Consider the following 26,389-nt stretch of genomic DNA (forward strand, 5'->3'; position numbering starts at 1 on the left):
GTAAATTCATGTGATCTTCAAATTATGAAAGTTGTCATTGCAAATCTAGTCAAATTGATTTTAAGTAGTATATTATGCGATCTAGTTTAAGTTTCACTCTCAGTAATTTACATAAATTTAGTATCAAATTAGAAATCCTCAGTTAAATAGCAATCCACGAATACCATTACTAAATTACTTGCAGTGAGTCTGATTTCCTGTTGTTGTTGTTGGTCGCCAAGGTTGGCCTACTAAAGTTGACGCTCAGATGAATGTTGACCAAAGGATAAACCTCAATAAATAGTCGTGCAAATACAAGTGCAATAATCGTGCAGTCCGCGCCCTTATATATTAGTTTCAAGTTCGGAAGTTTGCATTATCAGAATTTATCTGAAATTTCGGATTAGTTTTGTATCATAAATTTCATAACATAATTTGGATCTTTTATATTTTGAAGACTTTAAAATTGTTAAAAAATTTATGTATCCACAAGTCAATATTTTTTTTGAATTTTTGTGACAATTTATGTATAATTAAGTATTGACCTGTGGATACATAAATTTTTACGTATCCGAAATTTTGAATATTTATGTATCCACAGGTCAACATGTTTTGAATTTATGTATCCAATGCACCAATAGCCATCCTCACACAAGTTAAACGAGTACGTAACAATTTTGGTACCGAAGCCTTAGTAATGCACTAGTTAAGTAGAGAATTCCAGCAAACAGGTTTCTGTTGTGACCATAAACCCCTTCATGTTCACATGAATGCTAACATCGGCAAATTGAAGGACCACCTAGCAATAAACTTAGTGGAGCAAGTAACCATGTGTTTTATGAATATATGATTAATGTTACTGCAGGTTCAAGTTTGAATATTTTATATCAAACCAAGTCCTCCTTCTGAAGAATATTCAAAGTTTGTCATTTTTGGTGTGCTACTGCTAACTCAAAGTTGTTGACACAGTTGAATCTTTCCCTATAAAACCCCAACTTTCCAAGCTTCCTACACACCACTCCTCTTGCTAACTTCAATCAGTCTCAGCTAAGTATTTGAGACCTGATCAGCTCCAAATTCCAACCATGGAGACTTTGTACCTTATATTCTCTTTAGGTGCTGCTTTCTTAGCCTTTACAATCTTTGCATTCAAAGGAAAATCAGATGATGGCAAAAACCTCCCACCAGGAAGCATGGGGTGGCCTATTGTGGGTGAATCGATCGAGTTCCTGTTCGGGAAGCCAGAAAATTTTGTGTTCAAGAGGATGAGGAGGTACTCTCCTGACATCTTCAAGACCTATATTCTTGGGGAAAAAACTGCAGTGATTTGTGGTCCTAGTGGACACAAATTTCTCTTCTCCAATGAACAAAAGTACTTCACAGCTTTTCGACCACATTCGATGCAAAAGATGTTTCGATCATACAAGGCTGCCGCCCCCACCGCTGCTGCTGCTCCTGCTGTGGCACAACCTTCACGTGATGAAGAAGCGAAAGTTATAAGATCGCCAGGGTTTTTGAAGCCGGAAGCACTGGTTAGGTACTTGGGGAAAATGGACTCTGTCACCCAGGAACAGATGAAGGCCTATTGGGAAGGCAAAGATGTGGTCGAGGTCTACCCTTTGGCCAAGACCCTCACTCTAAGTCTTGCCTGCAGATTCTTCCTGGGGATCGATGATTCCGAGCGAATTGCAAGGCTGGTGAGCAACTTTGATGATGTTACTGTTGGTATGCATTCACTTATTATCAACTTCCCCGGAACAACATTCTACAAGGCAACCAAAGCGGCCGATGCGCTGCGAAAGGAGTTGAGGATTGTGATTCAGGCGAAGAAGGCTGCAATGGCCGCAGGAGGTCCCATGCATGATATATTGTCACACATGATCGTGGCTAGTGATCCATCCGGCAAACACATGCCCGAGGCTGAGGTCGCGGACAAGATCATGGGCTTATTGACCGCAGGATATAGCACTGTGGCCACTGCCATGACATTCTTCATGAAATATGTTGGAGAGAGGCCAGACATTTATGCCAAGGTCCTAGCTGGTAAATACCAATCACTTAAACTTAACATTTCTACTTAATTTTCATTAATTTTGGTCTTACCAAATCCAATTTGGAGCATATTGGTCACATTTTTTTGGTGCAAATGCTTGACTTGTCGTGTTAAATTCAGAGCACAAGCAAATTGCAGACTCAAAGAAGCCAGGAGACTTTTTGGAATGGGAAGACATCAACAAAATGAAGTACTCATGGAACGTGTTGTATGAAGTGATGAGATTCACGCCGCCACTCCAAGGAACATTTAGAGAGGCCTTGACTGATTTTACCTACGCCGGTTACACCATTCCGAAGGGCTGGAAAGTATATTGGACTGTGAGTACAGTAAACATGAACTCAGAGTACTTCCCCAGCCCAGAAAAGTTTGACCCATCAAGATATGATGACCTAAGTGCATTCCCAGCTTTCACATTTGTTCCATTTGGAGGGGGGCCAAGAATGTGCCCTGGGAAAGAGTACGCTCGCCTAGCGATACTCACTTTCGTTCACAATGTGGTCAAGAGGTTCAAATGGGAAGTGGTATTTCCTGATGAGAAGATCACCGGCGACATGATGCCAACACCGGAAAAAGGACTTCCGGTTCGCCTTACTCGTCACTAGGCATCTCAGATTGTTTTGTATATTTTTTCTCAGCCTTAAAATAAGGAAGTTTTAATAAAAATGGCCTAACACTATTTATTCTTAATCAAAATGACATTTTGTTTATGAAATGTCTATAATGGATCAAGCTATTTTCTTTATTTACTCTAATACCATTATTTCTTTATTGTAGCAGAGTTCACAATGATATTAACATTTCTGTCTGATCAAAATACATTATTTTACATGATGTTGTTCAACTTATGCTAATTTGCTGCCAGCTCTTCATGCTTGTATCATGTTGTCAATGTTATGCAGCTATTCTTCTATCAAACTGTTCCAACACTGTTCGTCGCCTCCTACTAGCTCTGCTTCTTTTTCTCTTTCTTCTTTTACCTTGTAATACATATCTTTTGTTTATCCTTTGAAATTTTGAGCCTTCTAGTATGACTGATGATTGGGTTTTAACTTACTGTAAATATACATTTCTTATTCTTTTGCTACTAATATCTTATCATATGTAAAATTTTCAAACTCATCTAAGACTGACATTTCAATCCCTCGAAATCTTAAAATATTTTTGTATGAAGGAGTCCACCTGTGTGGGGAGATATGTGATAATCTAAAGGACTCGTCATTAATCATGGCAATATGCCTAGCTTTCTCCTTATGCATATGTACATACCAATCTGGAGGAATATTGATAAAATTTGTACAAATTTCTTTCTACTGTTCTAGATAATATTCTGCTGCTTTTATAAGCCTTTCAGGAAATGATTCTAGTTGGGAAATTTGGTTAATAAAGATTTTATCAAGATAGTCAAACTCTAATATTAAAGCTGGGGTAACTTTTACTATATTATGTTTTTTATGATGCTCATAACTAAAATGTCATGGTCTAAAATCTCTTAAGTTAATCTTGACCACAACTATACTAATTTCTGGTTTACAAATACAATTTTCTGTACTATCACAAATACATGGTGAATATATTTTTGTAATAATATTCATCCCTGATTTTGGATCAAAGATTGACTGATACAAAGCACATTGTAATTGTAATTATAACTCTTTCATGGAATGTGATGCTCTGCTCAGGATCTCATTTTGCATATCTGGTAACATTATTCTTAATTTTGCTTTTGAAATTTCTTCTAATAGGATATCATTTATTATTAAGTCTAAATGTTCCTAATAAAACTTTCATATCTATCTTGCCTTTCTTTGTAATTCAGATGTTGATGCTGCTCATTATTTTGATGCTACTCCATTTTAATGTCTTCTTCTAAGAACTCAACTTAATCTCTTCTATAGGCTCATTAGCCTCTTGTTCTATGGGTTCAATAACCTCTTTTCCTTTATTCTTATGCTGATCAATTTCTAAATTTATTTTCAATTCTCTTTTCAGGATGTCACTTGCATTTTGTTGCATTTTAAGAGATTGGAGTTCTTGGTTCATTTTGGTAAACTTACTAAGTAATGACTCATGGTCTCTAAAAATGACTTAAAAATTGTACTCAAGATAATGAATATGATGCTGATTTTGATGGAAATTAAAATTAAAGTTATCAAACTTTTGTTCTAAGACCTTAATTAGTTTTTCATGACCTAACCTCATACTTGGCTATTTGATTTGGATATTCCAAAAGTTATTTAAGAGAACCTGTTGCCTATCAGAGAGTTTTGGTACCCTTGACCTATACCTCAGAGTTGGATTTCTGATTCCTTCAACAAGAGTGCCACTAAAGTTGAAAGTGGGTACTGGTGGTGATGTTGGTCTGCTTAAGCTATTTTGGAATCCATTGAATGATGAAGGTCCATGGTGCATCATTATGCTATTGAAATGTGCTCTTCTGCCTTGTGGTCTTGTGCTATTTGAGAATGATGGTCCATGATATTCCATTCATGTTCAACGAATTAATCTTGATAAGATATCAGTTAATATATTGTCATTACTTTTTATATGTTCAAAAATTGGTTTAAAATCATTTCCTGTAATTGAATCAATAAAATTAATCCATCTTCGGGCTACCTATTTAGTAGCATGTATTTTGTTATACTAAGAAATTATATTTTGACAATCTTTTCTAATCGTATATACTTCATTATGTAAAAATAAAGAAAATGCCTCAAGTGAGTTAATTATTCCTAAAATTTCTAAATGTGTTAATGGTAATCTTCACTGTACATCACTAAATTTTCCTGATGAATATCTATAAACTTATTTGTCGACTTTAGTGACTCCTTATACTTTTTTGGTATAGTATAACTGCCAATCATAATGATGAAGCATGTATTTCAACTATTTTTTAGTTATCATCTAATGGTAATGTTAATGGTTTCAGTTGAGTAATTTCTTCCTTTATATTTTGAACTAATTTAATATATTCACTATTAAAATATTTTTGTCATGTTTCGCTAGTTTTACCTTGTAATACTGCTATTTTTCTTCCAAAATCAGAGATAAATTTGTTTGCATAATTTCATAATCCTAAAAATGCTTGTAACTGTTTTTTATCTTCTAACTTATCTTGAAATTCTAATACCTTTTTAACTATATGATCTTGTAATTGTATTGTACCTGACTTAATATACATTCCTAATGCTATTTTATTTTTGCTAATTACAATTCCATTATTGATAAATTTTTGTAAAACTATCTCTAAGTGATTTCTATGTTCATTTCTATTTTTATTATGTACTAAAATATCATCTACATAAACACTACAAAATTTATCATATTTATTGAAAATTTGGTTCATCTTTCCTTGAAAGATCGATAGAGCATTTTTAAATCCAAATGACATAACAAGCCACTCAGAATATCCTTCTGAACAAGTAAAGGCTATCCACTCAATTGATTCTTTTGCTAATCGTATTTGTCAAAATCCTGATTTACAATCAAATTTACTAAAATATTTACTCTCTTGAATTTTATTTATAAGCTCCTCCTTATTTGGTAACTTATAACTATCTTTATATGTATTATCATTTAATCTCTTATAATTATAAATTATTCTATCATTACCTCTCTTTAGTTCTGAATGTTTTCTCATAATAAATGTTGCTGATCTATGTTTAGATTTAGTGGTCTAATTACTTTTAAATTTAACAACTCTTTTATTTGATGCTCAAACTCTTGTTTATCTATTAAACTACAAGATATATCAGCTATCTTTATGTTTAAATCTGGATTAATTATATCTAATTTTGCTATTATTTAATTTTTACTCCAATATAAATGTGGGTCTTCTCCTATAATCCTAGTTTGTTTTGCTAATTGTAATAATTCTTCTAAACTCTTTGGTCTATCTAACTGTAATATTTCTATACGGGTTCCATCTTCTAAAATCGGATATTCATGTTCAAATATTTCTTTATCAAACTCTTTTATATTGTTATGCTCATCAGTTTCTTTTAAGTTTTCTAAATAATGACTATCTTGACCACTAGATTCTTCTATACTTATACTTTTGTATGCTTCTACAGTATTACTTTGATCATTTATTGTAATGCCTCTTTTGAAAAATGTTATGTTAGGATTCATAAATAAAAAACCTTGCAAACTTTTCAAAAAGTTTAAACCTAAAATGAATGGGTATGATCCTAATGGTGAAGCAAATGTTAATGGTAAATTAAATTGTTGTTTTTCTACTTTAATAGACTCATTATTAATATAATGTATTAAATAAACTAGTCTCTCATCAAACTGTATTATTCTCACTGGTTTTACTAATTTTTGTCTACATTTTTTGGTACTAACTCTTCTCTTATGAAATTTTTGTGCTTCCTGTATCTATCATGGTTGTTGTTTATATTTTTTGTTTTTTTTTGCTATTTCTATTTCACAATTTATGGTAATTAAAGAACTATTTTTTTGCTTTTCTATACTATAAACAATATTTCTTAATATTTTAGTATTTTCTTGTGATTCTGCTGAATTAATTTCTAATAACCTATTACTATAACATTTTTCACACAATTTTGAATATGTATTATAATATTTATTTGCAACTAACTTGCTACACTTATGATATTTTTTTGGCCAACCTAAATTTATATATGTATACTCTTCTTCATGTTGTTCTTCTATGAATGCACACATATATTCTTCTAAATCACTATTTAAACTACTTGATTCTTCCGAGTCTGAATCTATCATATTTATACTTTCTATACTATAAATACTCTCATTATCACTTAAATCATTTAAACTATATATTGACTGTATATCCTCATCCTCTTCTAACTTAAACAACACCATCAAATGTACTTTTTCTCTTGGCTGTTTTCCTAATTTTGGACATTTAGGTCTAATATGATAAACTTCTCCACATAAATAACATTTACAACTACTGTTATCTTTTGATGCTTTATATTTTCTAATCCAAGGTCTACCACTTCTTTTATTAAATTGTTTTGGAATATATTTTCTCTTCCTATATGTTCTTGAATGTTTTATGCTGAAATTCTAATGTTGTTTGTAAGATTTATACGACCTATATTTCTTTTTGTATATTTTCTTATGCTTCTTTTTCTTATGACAACTATACTGTTGTGGTATATCTATATTTTTACAATTCATGTAAAATTGTTTCCTAATCTGTTTCTTAGCTTTTATTTGAATACATTATTGTTTAAGTATATCATATACATGTTGAATTCTAGGTCGTATTGCAATATAATTTTTCTTTGGATGCTTTTGCCATTCATTCCAAATCTTTTCACCTATTGGTTGTTTTATTTTTGTCATATAAGTATCTAATTAATTAATATCACTAATTCTACATGTTCTTCCTAAATATTTAAAGAAATATGTAGTATACTCAGCTATATACTGTAAATCACAAATTTGTAATTGTTCTAAATTTATAATTGCTCTTATTTGTTCTTGTTCGCTTCTGCCATCTAACCTATTATGATCTAAAATTTCTTGCTTAATCAAGGTAACAAAACCATCAATATGAAAATGTGTTTTAGCTACCTGATGCTACTAGAAATAATAAAAAACTAAACCATCTAAAGTATGCTCAAAGTAATCTAATATATTTTGTGAATTACTAAAATCTAACATTAATGCTGCATGTACGCAACCTTTCTCCCATCTCTCAATCGTCATTTCCCAATCTTGTGGATCTACATTATCTAAATTTAATATATTTTCTGCTATATTAATCTGTTATAGTCCTCTCAAATATGAAATCCCATTTTTTCTAGATGGTTTTATCATACTTTCTTCTATGTAATCTACTCCAACTTGTTCTTTATATTGTTCATTTGTTGGTCTCAAAAATTGTTGATTAGTTCTACTTGTGTATCCTGGATTTCTACTCCTGATGTACTACTTTATTCTGCTGGATTACATTCTACTTTCAATTCTAATAAATTATTATATTCTTTTGATCCTACAATATGTTCTACTCCTATTTCTAAGATTAATTTTTTCATCTCTTCATCTGAAATTCTATGTAATCCTAAATCATATGTCTTATATTTTTCTAAATATTGATCTTCATCTAAATGATCAATTATCTACTATAAGCTAATTGTCTTGTAAAAAACAGAGCACAAAGATATTGTAGACTCAAAGAAGCCAAAAGACTTACTGGAGTGGGAAGACATCAACAAGATGAAGTACTCATGGAATGTGTTGTATGAAGTGATGAGATTCACACAGCCACTTCAAGGAATTCAGAGAGGACTTGACTGATTTTACCTACGCCGGTTACACCATTCCGAAGCGCTGGAAGGTCTACTGACTGTCAGTACAACAAACATGAACCCGGAATACTTCCCCAACCCTGAAAAGTTTGATCCATCAAGATATGATGACCTAAGTGCATTCCCAACTTTCACATTCGTTCCATTTGGAGGAGGGGCCAAGAATGTGCCCCGGGAAAGAGTACGCTCGCCTAGCAATCCTCACCTTCGTTCACAATGTGGTGAAGAGGTTCAAATGGGAAGTGCTATTTCCTAAGAAGAAGATCACAGGCGACATGATGCCAACACCGGAAAAAGGGCTCCCAGTTCGCCTTCATTGCCACTAGGCATCACACTGTCTGGAATCTTCTGTTTACAAATGTTCTTTGTTAATGTTCTTCGTTAGTGTTCTTCTTTTCCCTCTCTATTTTTTATCTTATGTGAAACTGAAAGTGATAAATATACATGTTTAATGTTGATTGAATTGATGACTTTGGTCTTCAATTTTTGCAAACTTTCTGCCGAACTTGATACATGAACCAGCCTATATTTCTCTTTCTCTAATCCATCCTATAGAAATTTGCAGAAGAACACTACTAAATTCTCTCTTAACCAACATCGTCCTAAGTTCAAACCCTCCCCCTTCTATAGTCTGGCTTAGAGAACTAATATTGCTCGTAATGAAAGAAAAGAAAATCATAGGACTTATTCAAACAAGCCATTTGGTGTTTATCTCACGTTATTTAATAGCTTCCTAGCAACTTCTACCCAAAGTTGAGAATTAAGTTCCTCTCTGGATCTCTATGTTCAGAGCCAACGGAGCTGGAGATCCAAGCCTTTGATTTTGTGTGAGTAGGCTAGTGGGACGGACTAATAGGAGCCTCATGATTTAAATGAGTAATCTAGATTTCCCGAAGTAGTTTGCCATGGTTGACCTTACAACGTTGACTCTCACTTTAAAGTTTAAATAGTGACCACCTACGACAAATTTTTGTTCAAGTTTTCAGAAAAATAAAATAAAATAAAATAGAAAGAAAGCAAATATGTTAACATCACAGTGACAAGAATTGTTAAATCATACAAGGAGTATGAGAGTGTGTATGTTAGGCACCCCACCATGTCATGAAAACTAACAACCTTGTTTGTTATTTAGTAGAATCCGTCTCCATCCAATCCAAATAATTGCTAAAACAAATATATATCATCCAGGGAGTCCTGCTATTATTACAATATATTCTTCTTTTCTTATGGTCTTGCTTTGTAATTTGATTCAATTTACACGAACGGATGTATAATGATGATGATGATCAAGATGTGCGCGCTGCATGCTTAACGGGATCACAAACGTCGCAGAGAGGCCAACCTCTTCTCAAGATCCTCAACGTCGGGCGATTCAGAACTGCATACGGTTAAGAAAGAGTGTTAGGATACACTGAATATTATATGGAAACCACACGAAAAGGAACCAGACTGGTTTTGATGATGGGAGCGTATTATTTTTCAACTTGCGACTCAAACTCAACCAATACTAGTTTATCATGGCAAGTGGCAACAGTTTGTCATAGAAATCGAATGACACCTTTTATTTGGCCAAATCAACAAGCTATCTCTACCTACTAAATGGTAGAGATAAGTGGTATGCTGAGGAAAGAAATGAAGGCCACCTTCCAAAATTTGTCCAAGTTGACGGTAGATGATGCATTAGTTATGAAGGAATTCTGTCCAATCCTACTAACTTGTGGAGATTGAAAGGGATAAGTTTCCTTCGTAACTTTCGGATTCATTTCTTACTTCAACATACATTCAATCTAGTGAAATATCCAATCCAATCTAGTACTAGGCACCAAACATGGCTTTTAGATCAATTGCCTCTGCACACCAAACGGGCTTTCAGAGCATCTACCCAAATATGAAAGAAAGTCAATATATTTCAGTGATACCGCCAGATATGCATAACCCCCTAAATGGTACCGACTACGTGAGCAATCATTCTTCAAGTTACAACTTACGACTCAAACTCAAGCAATGATAATTAACCATGGAAAGTTGGCAAAAGACCGTCATAGAAATCTGATGATGCCTTTTTTCCTTATAAAAATATCAACATGTTGTGTCCACCAACTTTATGCTAGCATTTTAGTACAACTATCTATCAAACTAAGGACAAAACTAATTGTAGGTAACCTTTCATTATGATACAATACAATAACTTTATCAAAAAAACCACGCCAAAACGGTCGTGGATGTATAAGACATGCTTAAACCCCCTAATGATACTGATGATGTGAGCAATCTTCTTCAGATTTTGACTCAATGTCAAGCAATGCTAGTTTATTAAGGCAAGTTAGCAACAGTGTAGTGCAAATATCTGTAAAAATATGATGATGCCTAGTATATAGAAAAGTAAAATCAACCAGTTATGTCCACCTACTTTTTACGCGTTCATGAATCATTTTCAGTACTGGTGCTTTTCACTTTGAAATATCAAACAATCAGTCCATCGCCAATACAAAATGTAAACTTCTAAAAATCTAAACATGACACAAATTACTGAGTTCTAAAGAAGGAAAAATCATTTGGTGTTTCTAATAGTCAGTAATGGACATACCTGTTAACAACATTTGCAGCATTCTTAGGAGCTACATTTTCAGCATTCCTTGAAGCCACATTTTCAGCATTCCTCGGAGCTACATTTACAGTATTTCTCGATGCAATTCTGCCTTTTGGAGCTGAAGATAACTGTAAGGAACGAGAACAAGAGTCAAAGATAAGTTGGTTTAAAACGAAAAAAATAATAATAATCAAACAAACTCGCTATCAATCTCAAAGCACCAACCTGGGATGCAATATCAACACCAATCTCATCGAGCACCTGAAATGAAATATTTCAGTTCTGGATTAATAAGATAATGCTAATACCCCTGTACAAGAAAATAAAACTACTATAAGGATGCCGATACTCCACCTGGTTAGTGAGCTCCTCTGTTTCCTCTTCAGCCTCATCTTTGTCCAAGGTTTCATCAATAGACTCTGACATCATTTCTATCTGCATAGACAACAATATGAAACGTGCATTCTAGAACATGACAGTAGGCCAATCAGGGAGGAAAATGGCAGCGTTTAATTGTCCTGGCCAAAAACTAACTACATCTATGTTGCCATTTTTAAACAACGGAGGGTTTGAGTTTCAGTTCTCTCACATATATGTTTGGATCTGGTAAACCACATTTGGCAAGCGAAATTTCCTTTGGACATGGTAGGTTCCGGTTGTGTGTTCATTTGATTAAAACCAACATTGAATTAACCAAGAAATTATTACCCAAAAAGTTGGAAACCATTAGTATTACCGTCATATCCATTTGTGCTGCGTTCTTCTGGAATTCTCTAATCACTTTAACTTGTTTTGCAGGTGCCATTTGCTGAAAAGAGAAATAGATAATGACAACAATACTTAATTAATTTCAAGAGCTGGACTAGATGATTCCAAATGAGAAACAAAATCAGTAATAATAAATTTAAAGGACTACTACATAGTAATAACTAGTAAATCTGCCATGTTAATCATCCGAAATTCTCTTGATATGTATACCTTGTTCATTGCTACCATTGCTTTAGTTGCACCTTTCATGCCTGTGGAAATAGAAGTGCTTGCGTATAATGCCTGCAAACATATTGCAAGGATACCGACAATCAGAAAGTTGCTCACCGCATAATATATATTATAATCTTTTAACTGAACTCAAAGCATAAAATGCTGACCTGTGTATGGGTGCCTACACCTCTTATTTGGGCACGACTTCCTTGCAAGTTAGTTATCTGTTGGCGTAGCCTAACGAGTTGACGAGCCAGGATTTTTGTAGCAGCCTGGATAAAACTTATTGATCATTCAGTTTTAATAATGAATGGTTAGGTTTGACGACATGACTGACAGGGTTTTGCCAGCTTACTGCACAAGCCAACCTACAGAACATTCGTTCATCTACATATAGACATGCGGTATGCGGTATCTATTCGTGTAAATGATCTTCCTCTCACAGTTTGTCAAATTCCACGAAGAAACATTGCAAAAAAAAGTCAGCTCAGTTTGGTAACCTATCAGTAATGGAGCAAACTTATGTAGGTTAGTTTTCTCCTAATACCTGAAGTAGCAGTCACTTACACACTAAGAATTACCACTTGCTAAAGCCCTCCTTTAATGTTTGATTTGTCATGTATCCTTTTGTTCAGTACAGTATATAATATAGTTTTGAATGGCTACTCCGGCATCAATCTACATTAACTTCTGAATCAGCTAGCTAACCAGCTTATATCATTTTCTAATTTTCACTAATATTTGAAATTTAACATAGCAGCTACTAGCAAGGCTGAATGTTTCACTTTATTGACGTGCATGAAATTGTCTTAAAATTCAAATGGTTGAAATAAAAGAATTAAATTCAAAAGACATAGTTAGGTAATTCTAATCAATACATCCAAATCACGTTGGGAAAATATGTTGAGCTGCATACTTTTGATTCTTAAAGTGTAAAACCTATACGATATCCCCTAATCGTATTGACCATTAGCTTACAGCTAATTCGCACATTAACCAGTACGAGGAAAGAGTAACTTAAATGGAAAAGTAAACTTGCCTCGTTTCCAGTTTTAGCCGTTTTCTTGATCTCTGCCACCAACTTCCTCTCCTGAAATGCAGAAACAAGGAGGACACTGAGGGAAACATCCGAAAACATAGTCAATCAGAAGGTTCAGGGTAATTGTAACAAATACCTCCAACTGAAGAGATGCGATCTCACGTTCAATACCTGTAAGAGAAAAAAATGGGAGCAGGGTTGACAAAAAAAGTTAAACCGCTTAATGTTGTAGTTTCAATTTGTTGCCTCTAACCAAAGACTAAAACATAATTTTAGCTGAAGTACGCCGAACAAGTTTGGAACTTTGTGATTGAAGAAACTGTAGATTCTGAGTCATGTTTCCGACAAATAAGGAAGCAAACCACAAAAACATGGAAATTAAAACAATTGATAGCGTCTTTTTCGGTTTTATGCGGGTGTATCATACACGTATTTAAGCCGATGACAGGAAACTAGATTGGTAAAAAATCAATAGAAAAACATTCAGCAGAATGCAAATATAATATGCAGTTGGTTTCAGCAACTTTGAAGCAAATTCAAACAAGATAAAGAGAAGAAAACATACCTCTTGTAGCAACACTCATCTCTCTTTTGCTTTCCCTGAGAGCCTCTGTTCAAATGCACAACCAATTTAACAAATTCACTCACAGATTTAATCAAACAGACAACCAACAACAAATAAATCTGCAGAAACTAGAAAGCCCACAAAACCAATTCTGAGAAGAAAAAACAAAAAGAACCCCAAAAATTTACTTAAAATTCTAAAACAATGATACACAGAAAAAGAAAAAAGAAAAAAGATAGTGAAGTTTGAAATGTTAAGTTCCTAAAAATCCAAGAGAGACTAAAAACAATGAGAAACATTTTATTTGAAAATCCCATTTCTTCTTCCACAATTGCTCACCCACCAAACACAGTGGCAATGCAAAAACCCTAATCAGTGAGAAGAACTAATGAAACCCTAGAGAGAGAGAGAGAGAGGAAACCTTTGGGGGAGGTCTTCTTCTTGAAGATGTTCATGGTGGACTGAGTGATTGAGAGAACCCAGTAGAGTTGAAAAGTTTGGAACTTTTGGAGGAGTTGAGAGAGTTTCGGTCCAAACAAACCAGTAGGGCAAATCCTCTGAATCTGCTATATAGGAGAGCGTGCGTTTTGCTCCCGGTTCAAACTAGCCGTTACGATTCGGCCTATTTCTTTCTGACTATATTGCCCTTCCACGATTAATAAGTTTGATGCCCTTTCTTGAGCTGTCATTGGTAATTTCCTATTTGGTAGAACACATATTTTATGTATACTAAGCTTAGCCTCAAAGTTTCTTTTGTTTTAATTTATTTATTTATTTTAGGAATATTTTCATTACTTGCCATCGTGACATTCAAAAGCCAAAAAATTAAAAGAAAATACTACTAGATAAATCATAATGTTATGATAATTATTATCATTATTTCAATTCTTGATATTCTCAACTGGTGCTATAGTAGTTTAGAGAATTTTAGGCCTATATTTCACAAGAGATGTTTTGGTTTCAATTTCTGACGTTGATGAATCATACAATAGTGGTTAGGGTAAGTTGAAATGTTTATATGCATCTTCCTAACCTCTGGAATGGTATGTGGCAAAGTCACAATCATCTTTAAAATAAAAAAACGGGTGGTGCTACATACACCAAATTTGTGCATCATATGATGTGTCACATTCTACATCATATAAATTTTTAATACAATTATTAATCAAACTCCAACTTGAATTAAAATCAAACTTTAATTGGTTACACATCATCTAGTACAAAAATTTGATGTGTCTAGCATTATTCTTTTTTTTTTAGTATAAGCAATATTTCTATACTAAATTACACACTAAAATTTGAACTCAAACATTATAAATTATAAAATTAAATTAAATTTAAAAAAAAAATAAAAACCTTTAACTACCGGGATAACAACGTATATTTGAATTTGAAAGGCAAACTCAAAGGAAAGGACTGTTGTCAAGACTTCTAATGTAATTTTGTCTTTAGCTTCCAGTGTTTTGTTCTAATATTCTTACTGTTTGTTCTTTTATTAGTGGGCTTTAAACGTCGGGCCATATCACTTGATCTTTCTTGTTGCCATGTGATCCTTTGTCGTTGGGTTTGGCCGTTATTATTCATATCATATAGGGACTCAATGTGAAAAGTAAAATGTCAACTGTTGATTATCCAACACACTCTTTCTCTTTCTTTATTCAGATTTGAAACTAGCAGCGTAAAATAAATTTACACATGCAGAGTTCGTTATTAATACATATGATAATTTACATTTTGTTTCCCTTTCACCTCCATTTGATTCAAAATCTTAACCTAAAAGATAATAATAGTTTAGAAAAAGAAATTTAACCTTACATGTTAGTTGCAAGTAGTGAATTGCCATAATAATTAAGATTTTTTTTTTTCCAATCTGCTACATCTTAGGTTTAAATTCTCCATTCACATAGTGTAAATTAATGTATAATAACTCTTTTAATCGAAACCTTACATTTTTTTTTGTTTTTTTTTTGTAATGAGCCCTTATATGTTAGCTAAATCCTATTTAAAATCACTCCATCTCCCAAAGCCTAAACTTATGGGTGCATTTTTGCTTACCACTTTTGATTAGTAGTAATGTTTACCATTCTATTTATTATCATTAGATGTGTTTAAATTTTCAAATTTGTATTTATCTAATATACAGATCTTAAAATTTAAATTTATCCAACAACAATAAATCGAGTGATAAACATTACAATGATCCATGATGATATGCTAAAACTTGGAACCTCTCCCATACCAGACAGACAAAGAATAGCCGTCCTATCATCCACCTAAATTCCTCTTTCCAAATAACCGTCCTATCATCCACCTAGATTCCTCTTTCCAAACTTATCCTTATGATATTTTATAATTTCTTGATGAAGCCTATGAGATGTGCTAATGTAAGAGATAACAAGATTTAAGAACGATAAGAGAAGATTTTAGTCCAAAACACGATGACGAACAATGTTTTTAACGATCATTTAAATAAATAAATAAATAAATATATATATATATATATATATATATATATATATATATATATATTCACACCTTCACACTTTTTTTGCCACTAGTACTACTCTAAATCGTCATGAAATAATTGTTTTACTCGTACGCAAAGTATATGTGAGAGTAATTTTCTTGTTGTTAAGTTATGGAAATGAGCTGCAAACCAAGAGAGAAATTTATAAAAAATGAAATTTTAACAAAAAATTTTCGGTACTGTTTATTTTAATAAAAATATCAATTATAGTGTTATTCACTTTACCCTTTATTTTATATTTTTCATTAAAATTCAAGGATTTCAAATATTTTTCATTAGTTTTAAGATAACTCTCACATGAAATAAGATCAAAATACTGAAAAACACATGAAAAAACGTATGACGTGGTCAGCACCTTTACTTTTTGATTTTTTTGTTTTTGGTTGAGATGTAGGTAGGTACAGCAGCGACATATTTTCATCACGTGTGCAAGATAAAAAAACAAAAAAAAAATTAATGAAAATGATTTGAAAATTTTGAGTTTTAATGATAATGACAAAATAAAGGATAAAATAAATAGTACAAGAATTGATTTTTTAGTATAAAAATATGATTTTTTTATAAGAATTTTAATGAAAAACACACGGTACTATTTACTTTAAAAAAAAAAAATAAAAAATAAAAAAAAGCAAAAGGCAACGTAATCATGAAAATCTTGGCTTCACAGAAAAGCGAGTAATAGAAGTAGAACACAAGAGTTACGAAAACAAACAGATCACCAAATCTACCAAAACCAATGGATCATCATCTGCATCTGCCATTCTTCTTATTCTTCTTGTCCGTTTTCTATCTTGTATCATCTGCAAAAGCAATTGCAGAAGCAGAAGCAGCAGTTGGGTATGGATACAGAATTCAATCTGTCAACTACCACGATTCCTCCAGGAACTCGTTGACTGCTAATCTTGGCCTCATCAAGCCCTCCTCCCTCTACGGACCTGACATCCCAAATCTCAATCTTCACGCCAGGTACCTACTACTCCCTAATTTAACTCAACTAATTAATTATTCTTATCTTGAATAACTTGTATTAGCTGTTGTAGTTGCTTTCCAAGACTACGATTTCATTTTTTCATTCTCCATCATTTTTGCTGGGTTGACCAGTTCATCAGGATAACAAGACATCTCAACCGTCCATTGTAGATACTAGATAATATTCCAACTAATAGATCCTTTGCTAAGACCAAGAACCTTGCTAAGACTAAGGGCTGGTTTGGTATTGATGTGTTTTGAAAAAAAACTGATTCTGCTGTGCTGTGAGAATAAGCGGTTGTGAAATAGTATTTGGTAAATTTTTTTGTAAAAGTGCTTTTGAAAAAAAAAATAGTATTATAGTGTTTGGTAAACTTTTATGTAAAATAGATGCGAAAAAAAACCGATTTTTCAAAGCTGGGTTTTGCAGCTTCTTGTTTTTTGTTTTTTTTCATCCAAAACTGTGAAAAAAAGTTGAAGCTGAATGTTTACCAAACACAAAACAGCTCCCAGCTTTTTTTAATACCAGCTTTTTTCAGAATCAACTCAGTACCAAACCAGGTCTAAGAGTGTAGCACTGTCACTTGCCAACCAACGCCTTTAATTATGCATGAGGGGCTGCGGTTTGGCCAAAACCTACTTTCCTTTTTTAGGTTCGGATTTGGAGATGACGAAATTCGAATGGAAGTATCACGGCTGATGTTGTACTCTACACTATTATTTCTCCTCTACATATATCGTTGAATAGAAGAATTATTAAACTAGCATAAAAAAAAAGCTTCAAACGTAAATTGTCTGTAAGAAAGGAATTGTACAAGAAAGTAAGTATTTTTCGTTATGATATTGATGTGATAATATCTAGTTATATGCATCTTATTTTTTTCATACAAGCGATATTCTATTTTAAACTAATTATTTTAAAAGAAATTCAAATTCAAGTAAATAGAGAGCATCACATCTGCTACAGCCAATTAGGTTTACACCCGCATTTTAGCCAATTAGAATTTAGATCTGATCATATTTTTAATTTGAACTTTGAACCATAAATAACAGGGGGGTGATGTGTTTTGCTGGCTATACAAGTTAATAATTCAGATTCAAATACTTACAACATAAACATTTCATGTCATCAAATTTTCTAGCAAGAAAACATTTCATGAAATTATCTTAATCATGCATGCAGCTATGAAACCAAAGATCGTCTAAGAATTCGAATTACAGACTCAAAGCAGCAACGATGGGAAATCCCCCAAAACATGATCCCCCGCCAAACCAAAACGCCCACACCCACCCCCCACCACCACTGCATCTCCTCCAGCGACTTTGTCTTCACTCTCCGCAACACCACCCCATTCGGTTTCACTGTCACCCGCCGCTCCTCCAACGACATCATCTTCGACACCTCCCCCCACTCATCAGACCCCAACACCTTCTTGGTCTTCAAGGACCAATACATCCAACTCTCCTCTTCTCTCCCCCAAAACAGATCCTCCATTTTCGGCCTCGGCGAGCACACCAAGTCCTCCTTCAAGATCATTCCCAACCAAACATTGACTCTCTGGAATGCTGACATAGGTAGCGTCAATCCCGACCTCAACCTTTACGGGTCCCACCCTTTCTACCTGGACCTAAGGTCCGCGTCTCAAGATGGTGGCAAGACCGATGCAGGGACATCTCATGGGGTGCTGCTGCTGAATAGTAATGGCATGGACATAACATACAGCGGTGCTAGGATTACTTATAAGGTAATTGGTGGAATTGTGGACTTGTACTTCTTTGCTGGGCCGACGCCTGAGTTGGTGGTAGAGCAATATACAGAACTCATTGGTCGTCCTTCCCCTATGCCCTACTGGTCTTTTGGTAAGTTTGATGCTTAGATTATATATTGAACTTTGTTAGCTATGTATCCTACCAAAGTAGTGCTTGAACGATCACATTTTCGTGCCACATTGGTTATGTGACATGCACGAAGCAGTGAGTCCACTTGTTACATCAGTTGTTACGGCCAAGAATACTGTTATTTGTACCATATGTCAACTGACGATGTGATTTCATTTGCTTGTCCGTACTACTGACATAGTATGCTTTTAGTTTTGATTTCAGTTTTTGAACCATATCCATTTCATTCACTTACTTATACATCAATGGTTCAAGTAAAAATAGGAAGACTACTGATGACAATACGGTTCTTATGCAATTCATATTAAGTTGATTTCATTCCTGCTGAAGGATTCCACCAGTGTCGATATGGTTACAAGAATGTTTCCGATGTTGAGGGCGTGGTTGCTGGTTATGCAAAAGCCAGTATCCCTCTTGAAGTTATGTGGACGGACATCGATTACATGGATGCTTACAAGGACTTCACTCTCGATCCCGTCAACTTTCCATTGGATAGGATGAAGAAATTTGTTAACACTCTTCACCAAAATGGTCAGAAATATGTCCTCATCTTGGATCCTGGTACGTACGCAGCCTAAAGCCTAAACGCTAATTGTGTATTCAAATTATTGAATCACAATAGCAGGAATGATCATATGCTTTCTTTGACAGGTATCAGTAACAACGATACCTATGAAACCTACATCAGAGGGAAGAAAGCAGATATATTCATCAAGCGCAATGGAATTCCTTACCTGGGAAGTGTATGGCCTGGTGATGTCTACTTCCCTGACTTTGCACATCCACGTACTGAAAAATATTGGGCTAATGAGATACAAATATTTCAAGATGCTCTGCCTTTTGACGGTCTTTGGCTTGATATGAATGAGATATCCAATTTCATAACCTCTCCTCCCACTCCATCTTCTACACTTGATGACCCTCCTTACAAGATTAATGATTCTGGAGTCCTGCGTCCGATCAATAACAACACTGTTCCGGCATCAGCGCTGCACTTTGGTAACATTACAGAATATAATGCACATAACCTGTATGGACTCTTGGAAGCCAAGGCAACAAACAAGGCCTTAATCAATGTAACTGGTAAAAGACCGTTTATACTTTCTAGATCAACTTTTGTAAGCTCCGGTAAGTACACAGCACACTGGACTGGAGATAATTCTGCACAATGGAGTGATCTAGCATACACAATTCCAGGCATTCTGAATTTTGGACTTTTCGGAGTTCCGATGGTTGGAGCTGATATATGTGGATTCTCTGGAAATACTACTGAAGAACTCTGCCGGCGATGGATTCAGGTAACCAATGATTTTTAACTGAAAATTTTGATAAAATATTAGACCACATTATATATCTTGATTCACATATGACTTTATTTACACTTAGCGAGGCCAGTCTCTGAACATTTGCATACCTGTCGAGTCAAACTTATGTGATTAACTTAGTTAGCTATGTGTATATGTAGCTAGGGGCCTTTTACCCCTTTTCAAGAGATCACTCCGACAAGTTTACAATCCGTCAAGAGCTCTATCTATGGGACTCAGTGGCAGAAACATCCAGGAAGGTGCTTGGGCTGCGCTACCGGTTGCTCCCCTTATTTTACACATCAATGTATGAGGCACACATAAAGGGAACCCCAATTGCAAGACCCCTTTTCTTCTCATTTCCTCAAGATACCACAACTTACGAGGTCAATACGCAGTTTCTGATTGGTAGAGGTGTAATGGTATCACCTGTGTTGAAGCCAGGAGTCAATTCAGTTGATGCATATTTTCCCGCTGGAAACTGGTTTGATCTCTTCAACTACTCGAAATCAGTAAGTGTAAGTTCAGGACAGTACATTAGGCTGGATGCGCCGCCTGATCATATCAACGTGCATGTCCACGAAGGAAATATTTTGGCGTTGCAAGGGGAGGCCTTGACAACACAAGCAGCCCGAAAGACTGCATTCGAGCTCTTGGTAGTTTTTAGTAGCAACGGACAAATTACAGGAGAAGTTTTCCTGGACGACGGAGAGGAAATTGAAATGGGAGGAGAGGGAGGTAAGTGGAGTTTAGTGAGATTTTATGGTGGAACAGAAAAGGGAAGTGCATTTGTAAGGTCAAATGTTGTAAATGGAGGATTCGCTTTAAGCGAAAAATGGATCATTGATAAAGTTACCTTCATTGGGTTGGAAAAGGTTGGTCATGGATTTGAAGGGTATGCGCTCAACATTGCTAAGGGAGCAAGTTTGAAGGGAAACACACATATGAGAACAAGCTTTGACAAGAATAAGCAGTTTGTCACAGTGGTGATATCCGACCTTTCGATTCTTATAGGAGCAGAGTTTAAGTTGGAGTTGAAGCCGAAGCACACTGCTGAACGCACTTTGCAGAGAACAATCTGAATGACTGCACGCCATTGAAATTTATGGATCGAAAATACTCTAATATTAATATACACATATTCTGCAATTGTTTGTGCATTTGCAAAACTTTGATTTGCAACCCAACTTTTTAAAAGCAGTTCCATATGATCATTGCTTCAAAGATACATTCTTCCCTAAATATTTTCTTCACCAATTGTGATTTAACGCTCATCCTTAACAATTGTCCTTAACAACTGTAGAGGTGAAGATTGTTGGAGATAAGTTACTAAATTTTGCAAGTCTTTCCTCTTTGGGCAAGATGACAGTATGGGCTCACTCAGGTGGCCCGTTGAGTATTGTTGTCAATGGTGGGTCGCTGGCCGGATTTTTTCGTCGATGGTGCTTGGTATGCCGGAGGAAGCCGTAAGGATTGTTATGTGTAACGAAGCGGCATACAAGTTTGACATATGACTTGTGACCTAATGCTCAGCTTGCATTACGCACGCCCTATCCTCACGTTAAGGCACGCCCCATCCCTGATAAACGAGTAGCAAATCACAAGAATTTCTTAGGTTTGATTAACAAAAGGTGCAAAGGAAAATCAATTACCACTATGTAAAAATTAAAGAATGTCTTTTGAGTGCTTAATCCAAGTTTGTTGTTCAAACTGGCCTGCCTGCCTGGTGTTTTGTGTTTGAGCTTGGCCTATTGGATTAATAAATCAAGATACATATGATTTCCTTCCATATGCTCAGTATATGCATTACTTTCTCTAATCTCCATTTCCATATAAGAAACATTTGTCTAAATCTTTTCTTTTGGTTTGAGATATCTATGAGAGTCTTCCCTTTGACCAGGTTGAAAGCCCCGACTAGGTTTTTATTGAGGCCCATCTAAGCACACTATCCTTCGAGATTGTACGTTATCGTTTTCTCAACTTAATGAATATTGTACTTTTTTCAAAAAAAAATATTTATGAGTTTCTTCCCTCCAAATCCCCCTCCCTTTTTTTTGTCGAAAAGATATTTATGAGTTTCAATCCTTTCTTGTTTAAATAGTCACGATTAAATCACGTCAACATCTGCTATTGACTTCTTTAGCGGATTGGAAGGAGGGAATTTAGAGGGAAGAGAATCCTACTCTTACTAAATATGTTTAAGTTTTGGATATAGTCAATCCATGGAGTTTGCTGTTAGCACTGAGAAAGCTCAATCCCCGGGATATATTGCAGCTTAAAACGTGTTATTACTTCCTAGACATGATTTTTTTCGGTTATAAAGTAAATAACAAAGATTTAATCTTGTCGCAACAGGTAATATAATTACTCATGTTACATTTCACGTTTTTCATAGATGAGGGAGCTGAGTTTTAAAAGCTATATAATTTAAGGAAAAGTTTGATTAAAAAAATAATCCTTAGTAATCCTCAGAACACCAAGTAGCGATTGCAATTGAAACACAGAAAATGAAGATGAAAGAAAACAGATCAAATACACCATTTTTGTTGTGTTTTTTCTTTGTTTTTAGTTTATTTGCGTCATCCAATGGCCAGCAGGGAAATGATGGAGAAGCAGTCGGGTTTGGATACGCAGTTCAATCTGTCACCAATGATACCTCTGGGACTTCAATCTTAGCCTCATCAACACCTCGTCCACTTATGGACCTGACATCTCAAGTCTCACTCTCTACGCCAGGTACTTTATCTATATAATTAACCCCATTAATCTTATGATTTTAACTAATTTATTAGATGTTATCAATTGATTTCTGAGATGAACATTAATCGTTTGACTTAACACAAAATTATAAGCTAATGTTCTTTTAACTATAAATCATACGAAAGCAAAGTAACTCGTAAATTTAAAAATTGAATTATTTTGTGTACACGTTAAACTCTGATTTGTTTGAAAAAAGAACAATCTTTCCCTTATGAGTTACATTCTTTTTCACATTTAAGTGAGTTTCTTTATCTTACCATATTTTGCATGTTATATATATATATAACCTCACACCTTTGACTTTCGAGTTTTGAATTTTTTTTTTTTTTTTTTTTTTTGGGAAACAGCTATGGAACCAAAGATCGTCTGAGGGTTCGAATAATAGACTCAAACCACCGAAGATGGGATATCCCTCAAGACATCATCCCCTGCCAAACCCTAAACTCAACCACACCTCCTCCCGACAGCGACCTTGTCTTCACCCTCCGTAACACCACCCCATTCGGCTTCACTGTCACCCGCCAGTCCACCAACGACGTGGTTTTCGACACCTCTCCGGACCCATCAAACTCCAGCACCTTCCTCGTCTTCAAGGACCAGTACATCCAGCTCTCCTCCTCCCTTTCCCAGAACAGGTACTCCCTTTTCGGCCTCAGCAAGCACACTAAATCCACCTTCAAGCTCATTCCCGGCACCACCTTCACCTTCGGGGGTGCTGACATCCCCAGCGTCCAAACTGACGTCAACCTCTACGGGTCCCACCCCTTCCACCTGGACGTCAGGTCGTCCTCACCAGACGGCAAGCCCGACGGTGCTGGAACATCTCATGGAGTGTTGCTGTTGAATAGCAATGGCATGGACAAAAGATACGACGGCGATAGGATTACTTATAAGGCCATCGGTGGTGTTGTGGACCTGTATTTCTTTGCCGGACCTACGCCTGAGTTGGTGGTGCAGCAGTATACTGAGCTCATTGGTCGGTCGCCCTGCCCCTATGCCCTATTGGTCTTTTGGTAAGTTGCTCTAGAGTGTAAATATATTCAACTTAATTTGCTATTTATTCTATTAATCTATTTTATAGTAACCTAGAAGGATCACATTTTTGAATCGTACTAGTTCATGATTACTGAATATCTTGTTACATCAATTATTACAAGGATCCGTTCCATAATTAATCGATTAGTGACCAACCACTTAACATGGCACTTGGTCAACAAATATGATCTTCCTAACATTGTTCGAGCACTCGAAAAAACATGATTTTGGATTCACATTTTAATAATTTCATGCTCAAACTATTCATGTTAATGGTGAAGGATTCCACCAGAGCCGATATGGTTACAAGAATGTTTCGGATCTTGAAGGCGTGGTTGCTGGCTATGCAAATGCAAGTATCCCTCTTGAGGTTATGTGGACAGACATTGATCACATGGATGCTTATAAGGACTTCACTCTTGATGCCTCAACTTTCCAGTCAATAAGATGCAGAATTTTGTGAATACCCTTCACAATAATAGCCAGAAGTATGTCCTCATCGTTGACCCTGGTATGTAACCTTACGGTTTAATGTCTGTTTAGTGTCCTCTAGTTATTTTTCTTAAAAGTTTGTAATCGATTATATTTTTGCATATTTTCCTTTTCTTACGTGATTATTTTCTATTTGCAGGTATTAGTACAAATGCGAGCTATGAAACCCTAACCAGGGGGAAGCAAGCAGATATATGTATAAAACGTGATGGCAGTTATTACCAGGGGAAGGTTTGGCCTGGAGATGTCTACTTCCCTGATTTTATTCATCCACAAAGTGAAAGTTATTGGACAAATGAGATCAAAATAGTCAAAGAGACCCTTCCTTTTGATGGTGGCTTGACATGAATGAGATTGCGAACTTCTTAACCTCCCCTCAAACTCAAAACTCTACACTTGATGATCCGCCATACAAAATCAACAACGGAGGAAACCAGCGTCCGATAATTGGTAACACTGTTCCGGGATCAGCCCTACACTTTGGCAATGTTACGGAATATGATGTTCATAACCTGTTTGGCCTCTTGGAGTCCAAAGCAACAAACAAGGCCTTACTTAATATAACTGGGAAGAGACCCTTTGTGCTATCTAGGTCAACTTTTGTGAGCTCTGGTAGGTACACAGCACATTAGACCGGAGACAACGGTGCGAAATGGGAGGAATTGGCATATTCCATTCCAGCCAGTTTGAACTTTGGACTCTTCGGAGTTCCGATGGTTGGAGCTGATATCTGTGGATTCTTAGGAGATACTAATGAAGAACTCTGCAGGGGTAACTGATAAGCATTGAATTCCGAACACTAAAACAAAAAACTAGACCATGTTATGTAACTTGCAAAAGTGACTAAACTCACCTATGTCTATGTGTAGGTGGGAGCCCTTTACCCGTTTTCAAGACATCACTCTGATATCCATTCAAGCCGGCAAGAGCTCTACCTTTGGGAATCAGTAGCTGCATCAGCCAGGAAGGTGCTCGGCCTGCGCTACCGGTTGCTCCCCTTGTTTTACACATCAATGTATGAGGCACACAAAAATGGAACCCCAATTGCAAGACCCCTTTTCTTCTCATTTCCTCAAGATATCAATAATTACGAGATTAGGTCACAGTTTCTGATTGGTAGAGGTGTGCTGGTTTCACCTGTGTTGAAGCAAGGGGAAAACTCGGTTGGGGCATACTTTACTGCAGGCAACTGGTTCGATCTCTTCATCTACACGAACTCGGTGAATGTAGGCTCAGGGCAGAACGTTACACTGGATGTACAGCCAGATCATATCAACGTGCATTTTCGCAAAGGAAATATATTGGCCTTGCAAGGAGATGCCTTGACAACAGAAGCAGCCAGGAAAACTGCATTCGAACTTTTGGTGGTTGTTAGCAGCAGTGAACAGAGTACCGGACAAGTTTTCTTGGATGATGGAGAGGAAGCGGAAATGGGAGGAGACGGAGGCAACTGGACTTTACTACACAAAATGGAAGTCTACATCTAAGCTCTAAGGTCAAAAACGAAGGATTCGCTTTAAACCAAAAGTTGATCATTGAAAATGTTACCTTCATCGGGTTGCAAAACGCAGGCTGGGTGGAAGGGTATACTTTCAACATCACAAAGGGAGCAAACTCGACCAGAGATATAAAGGCCAGCCTTGACAGTAACCAGCGGTTTGTTACGGTACAGATTTCCGGAGTAGCTATTCCTATAGGAACAGAGTTTGAGTTGGAGCTTAAGCATGGAAATCCTCTGAACAGCTCTGGAAACAAAGCTTTCATAGGCCTGTAATATTTGGAACAACTTTTTTTTCTGATAAGAAAAGTTTCTGAAGTGATTGCAGATGAAAAATTGCAAATTTTTTTCCTTTTGCTGGAAAGAGACACCATCAAGCAACGCCCAAAAAGT

The 26,389-nt window shown here is 35.5% G+C and overlaps 3 protein-coding genes and 2 pseudogenes across 4 annotated transcripts; 4 read left to right on the top strand and 1 right to left on the bottom strand.

The window, feature by feature from the left end:
- Window positions 1–980: 980 nt before the first annotated feature.
- On the top strand, window positions 981–2,808 carry LOC137726652 (beta-amyrin 28-monooxygenase-like). The gene is made up of 2 exons (XM_068465591.2): window positions 981–2,022; window positions 2,153–2,808. Exons 1-2 carry the CDS (start codon window positions 1,065–1,067, stop codon window positions 2,635–2,637), a joined length of 1,443 nt encoding a protein of 480 aa, XP_068321692.1. The 5' UTR covers window positions 981–1,064; the 3' UTR covers window positions 2,638–2,808.
- Window positions 2,809–8,235: 5,427 nt separating this feature from the next.
- Window positions 8,236–8,775, top strand: LOC137726653 (beta-amyrin 28-monooxygenase CYP716A378 pseudogene; annotated as a pseudogene).
- Window positions 8,776–9,436: 661 nt separating this feature from the next.
- Window positions 9,437–14,078, bottom strand: LOC137726923 (vacuolar protein sorting-associated protein 2 homolog 2). The gene is made up of 11 exons (XM_068465875.2): window positions 13,934–14,078; window positions 13,513–13,557; window positions 13,084–13,118; window positions 12,948–12,998; window positions 12,076–12,180; window positions 11,906–11,977; window positions 11,664–11,735; window positions 11,282–11,362; window positions 11,153–11,188; window positions 10,925–11,055; window positions 9,437–9,715 (listed from the first exon to the last, which is right to left on the bottom strand). Exons 1-11 carry the CDS (start codon window positions 13,965–13,967, stop codon window positions 9,655–9,657), a joined length of 723 nt encoding a protein of 240 aa, XP_068321976.1. The 5' UTR covers window positions 13,968–14,078; the 3' UTR covers window positions 9,437–9,654.
- A 2,559-nt stretch (window positions 14,079–16,637) lies between these two features.
- Window positions 16,638–21,435, top strand: LOC137725444 (alpha-glucosidase). The gene is made up of 5 exons (XM_068464130.2): window positions 16,638–17,005; window positions 18,192–18,868; window positions 19,238–19,468; window positions 19,559–20,205; window positions 20,373–21,435. Exons 1-5 carry the CDS (start codon window positions 16,776–16,778, stop codon window positions 21,291–21,293), a joined length of 2,706 nt encoding a protein of 901 aa, XP_068320231.1. The 5' UTR covers window positions 16,638–16,775; the 3' UTR covers window positions 21,294–21,435.
- A 1,362-nt stretch (window positions 21,436–22,797) lies between these two features.
- Window positions 22,798–26,373, top strand: LOC137724639 (alpha-glucosidase-like; annotated as a pseudogene). The gene is made up of 5 exons (XR_015962120.1): window positions 22,798–22,853; window positions 23,319–23,984; window positions 24,288–24,517; window positions 24,638–25,269; window positions 25,339–26,373. The product of XR_015962120.1 is annotated as an alpha-glucosidase-like (transcript).
- Window positions 26,374–26,389: the final 16 nt, after the last annotated feature.

Source organism: Pyrus communis, chromosome 5 (assembly GCF_041283825.1).
Source record: "Pyrus communis isolate YQ-2024b chromosome 5, ASM4128382v1, whole genome shotgun sequence".
NCBI lineage: Eukaryota > Viridiplantae > Streptophyta > Magnoliopsida > Rosales > Rosaceae > Pyrus > Pyrus communis.

What these genes read in the sequence shown, in the direction of transcription:
- LOC137726652 (XM_068465591.2), top strand. Translation starts at nt 1,065, where the DNA reads ATGGAGACTTTGTACCTTATATTCTCTTTAGGTGCTGCTTTCTTAGCC. An exon ending in TTATGCCAAGGTCCTAGCTG is followed by an intron (nt 2,023 to 2,152) that starts GTAAATACCAAT and finishes TGTTAAATTCAG; the next exon opens with AGCACAAGCAAATTGCAGAC.
- LOC137726923 (XM_068465875.2), bottom strand. Translation starts at nt 13,967, where the DNA reads ATGAACATCTTCAAGAAGAAGACCTCCCCCAAAG. An exon ending in CAGCACAAATGGATATGACG is followed by an intron (nt 11,363 to 11,663) that starts GTAATACTAATG and finishes TTGTCTATGCAG; the next exon opens with ATAGAAATGATGTCAGAGTC. An exon ending in GTGTTGATATTGCATCCCAG is followed by an intron (nt 11,056 to 11,152) that starts GTTGGTGCTTTG and finishes CGTTCCTTACAG; the next exon opens with TTATCTTCAGCTCCAAAAGG.
- LOC137725444 (XM_068464130.2), top strand. Translation starts at nt 16,776, where the DNA reads ATGGATCATCATCTGCATCTGCCATTCTTCTTATTCTTCTTGTCCGTT. An exon ending in TATGCCCTACTGGTCTTTTG is followed by an intron (nt 18,869 to 19,237) that starts GTAAGTTTGATG and finishes TTCCTGCTGAAG; the next exon opens with GATTCCACCAGTGTCGATAT. An exon ending in TCTGCCGGCGATGGATTCAG is followed by an intron (nt 20,206 to 20,372) that starts GTAACCAATGAT and finishes GTGTATATGTAG; the next exon opens with CTAGGGGCCTTTTACCCCTT.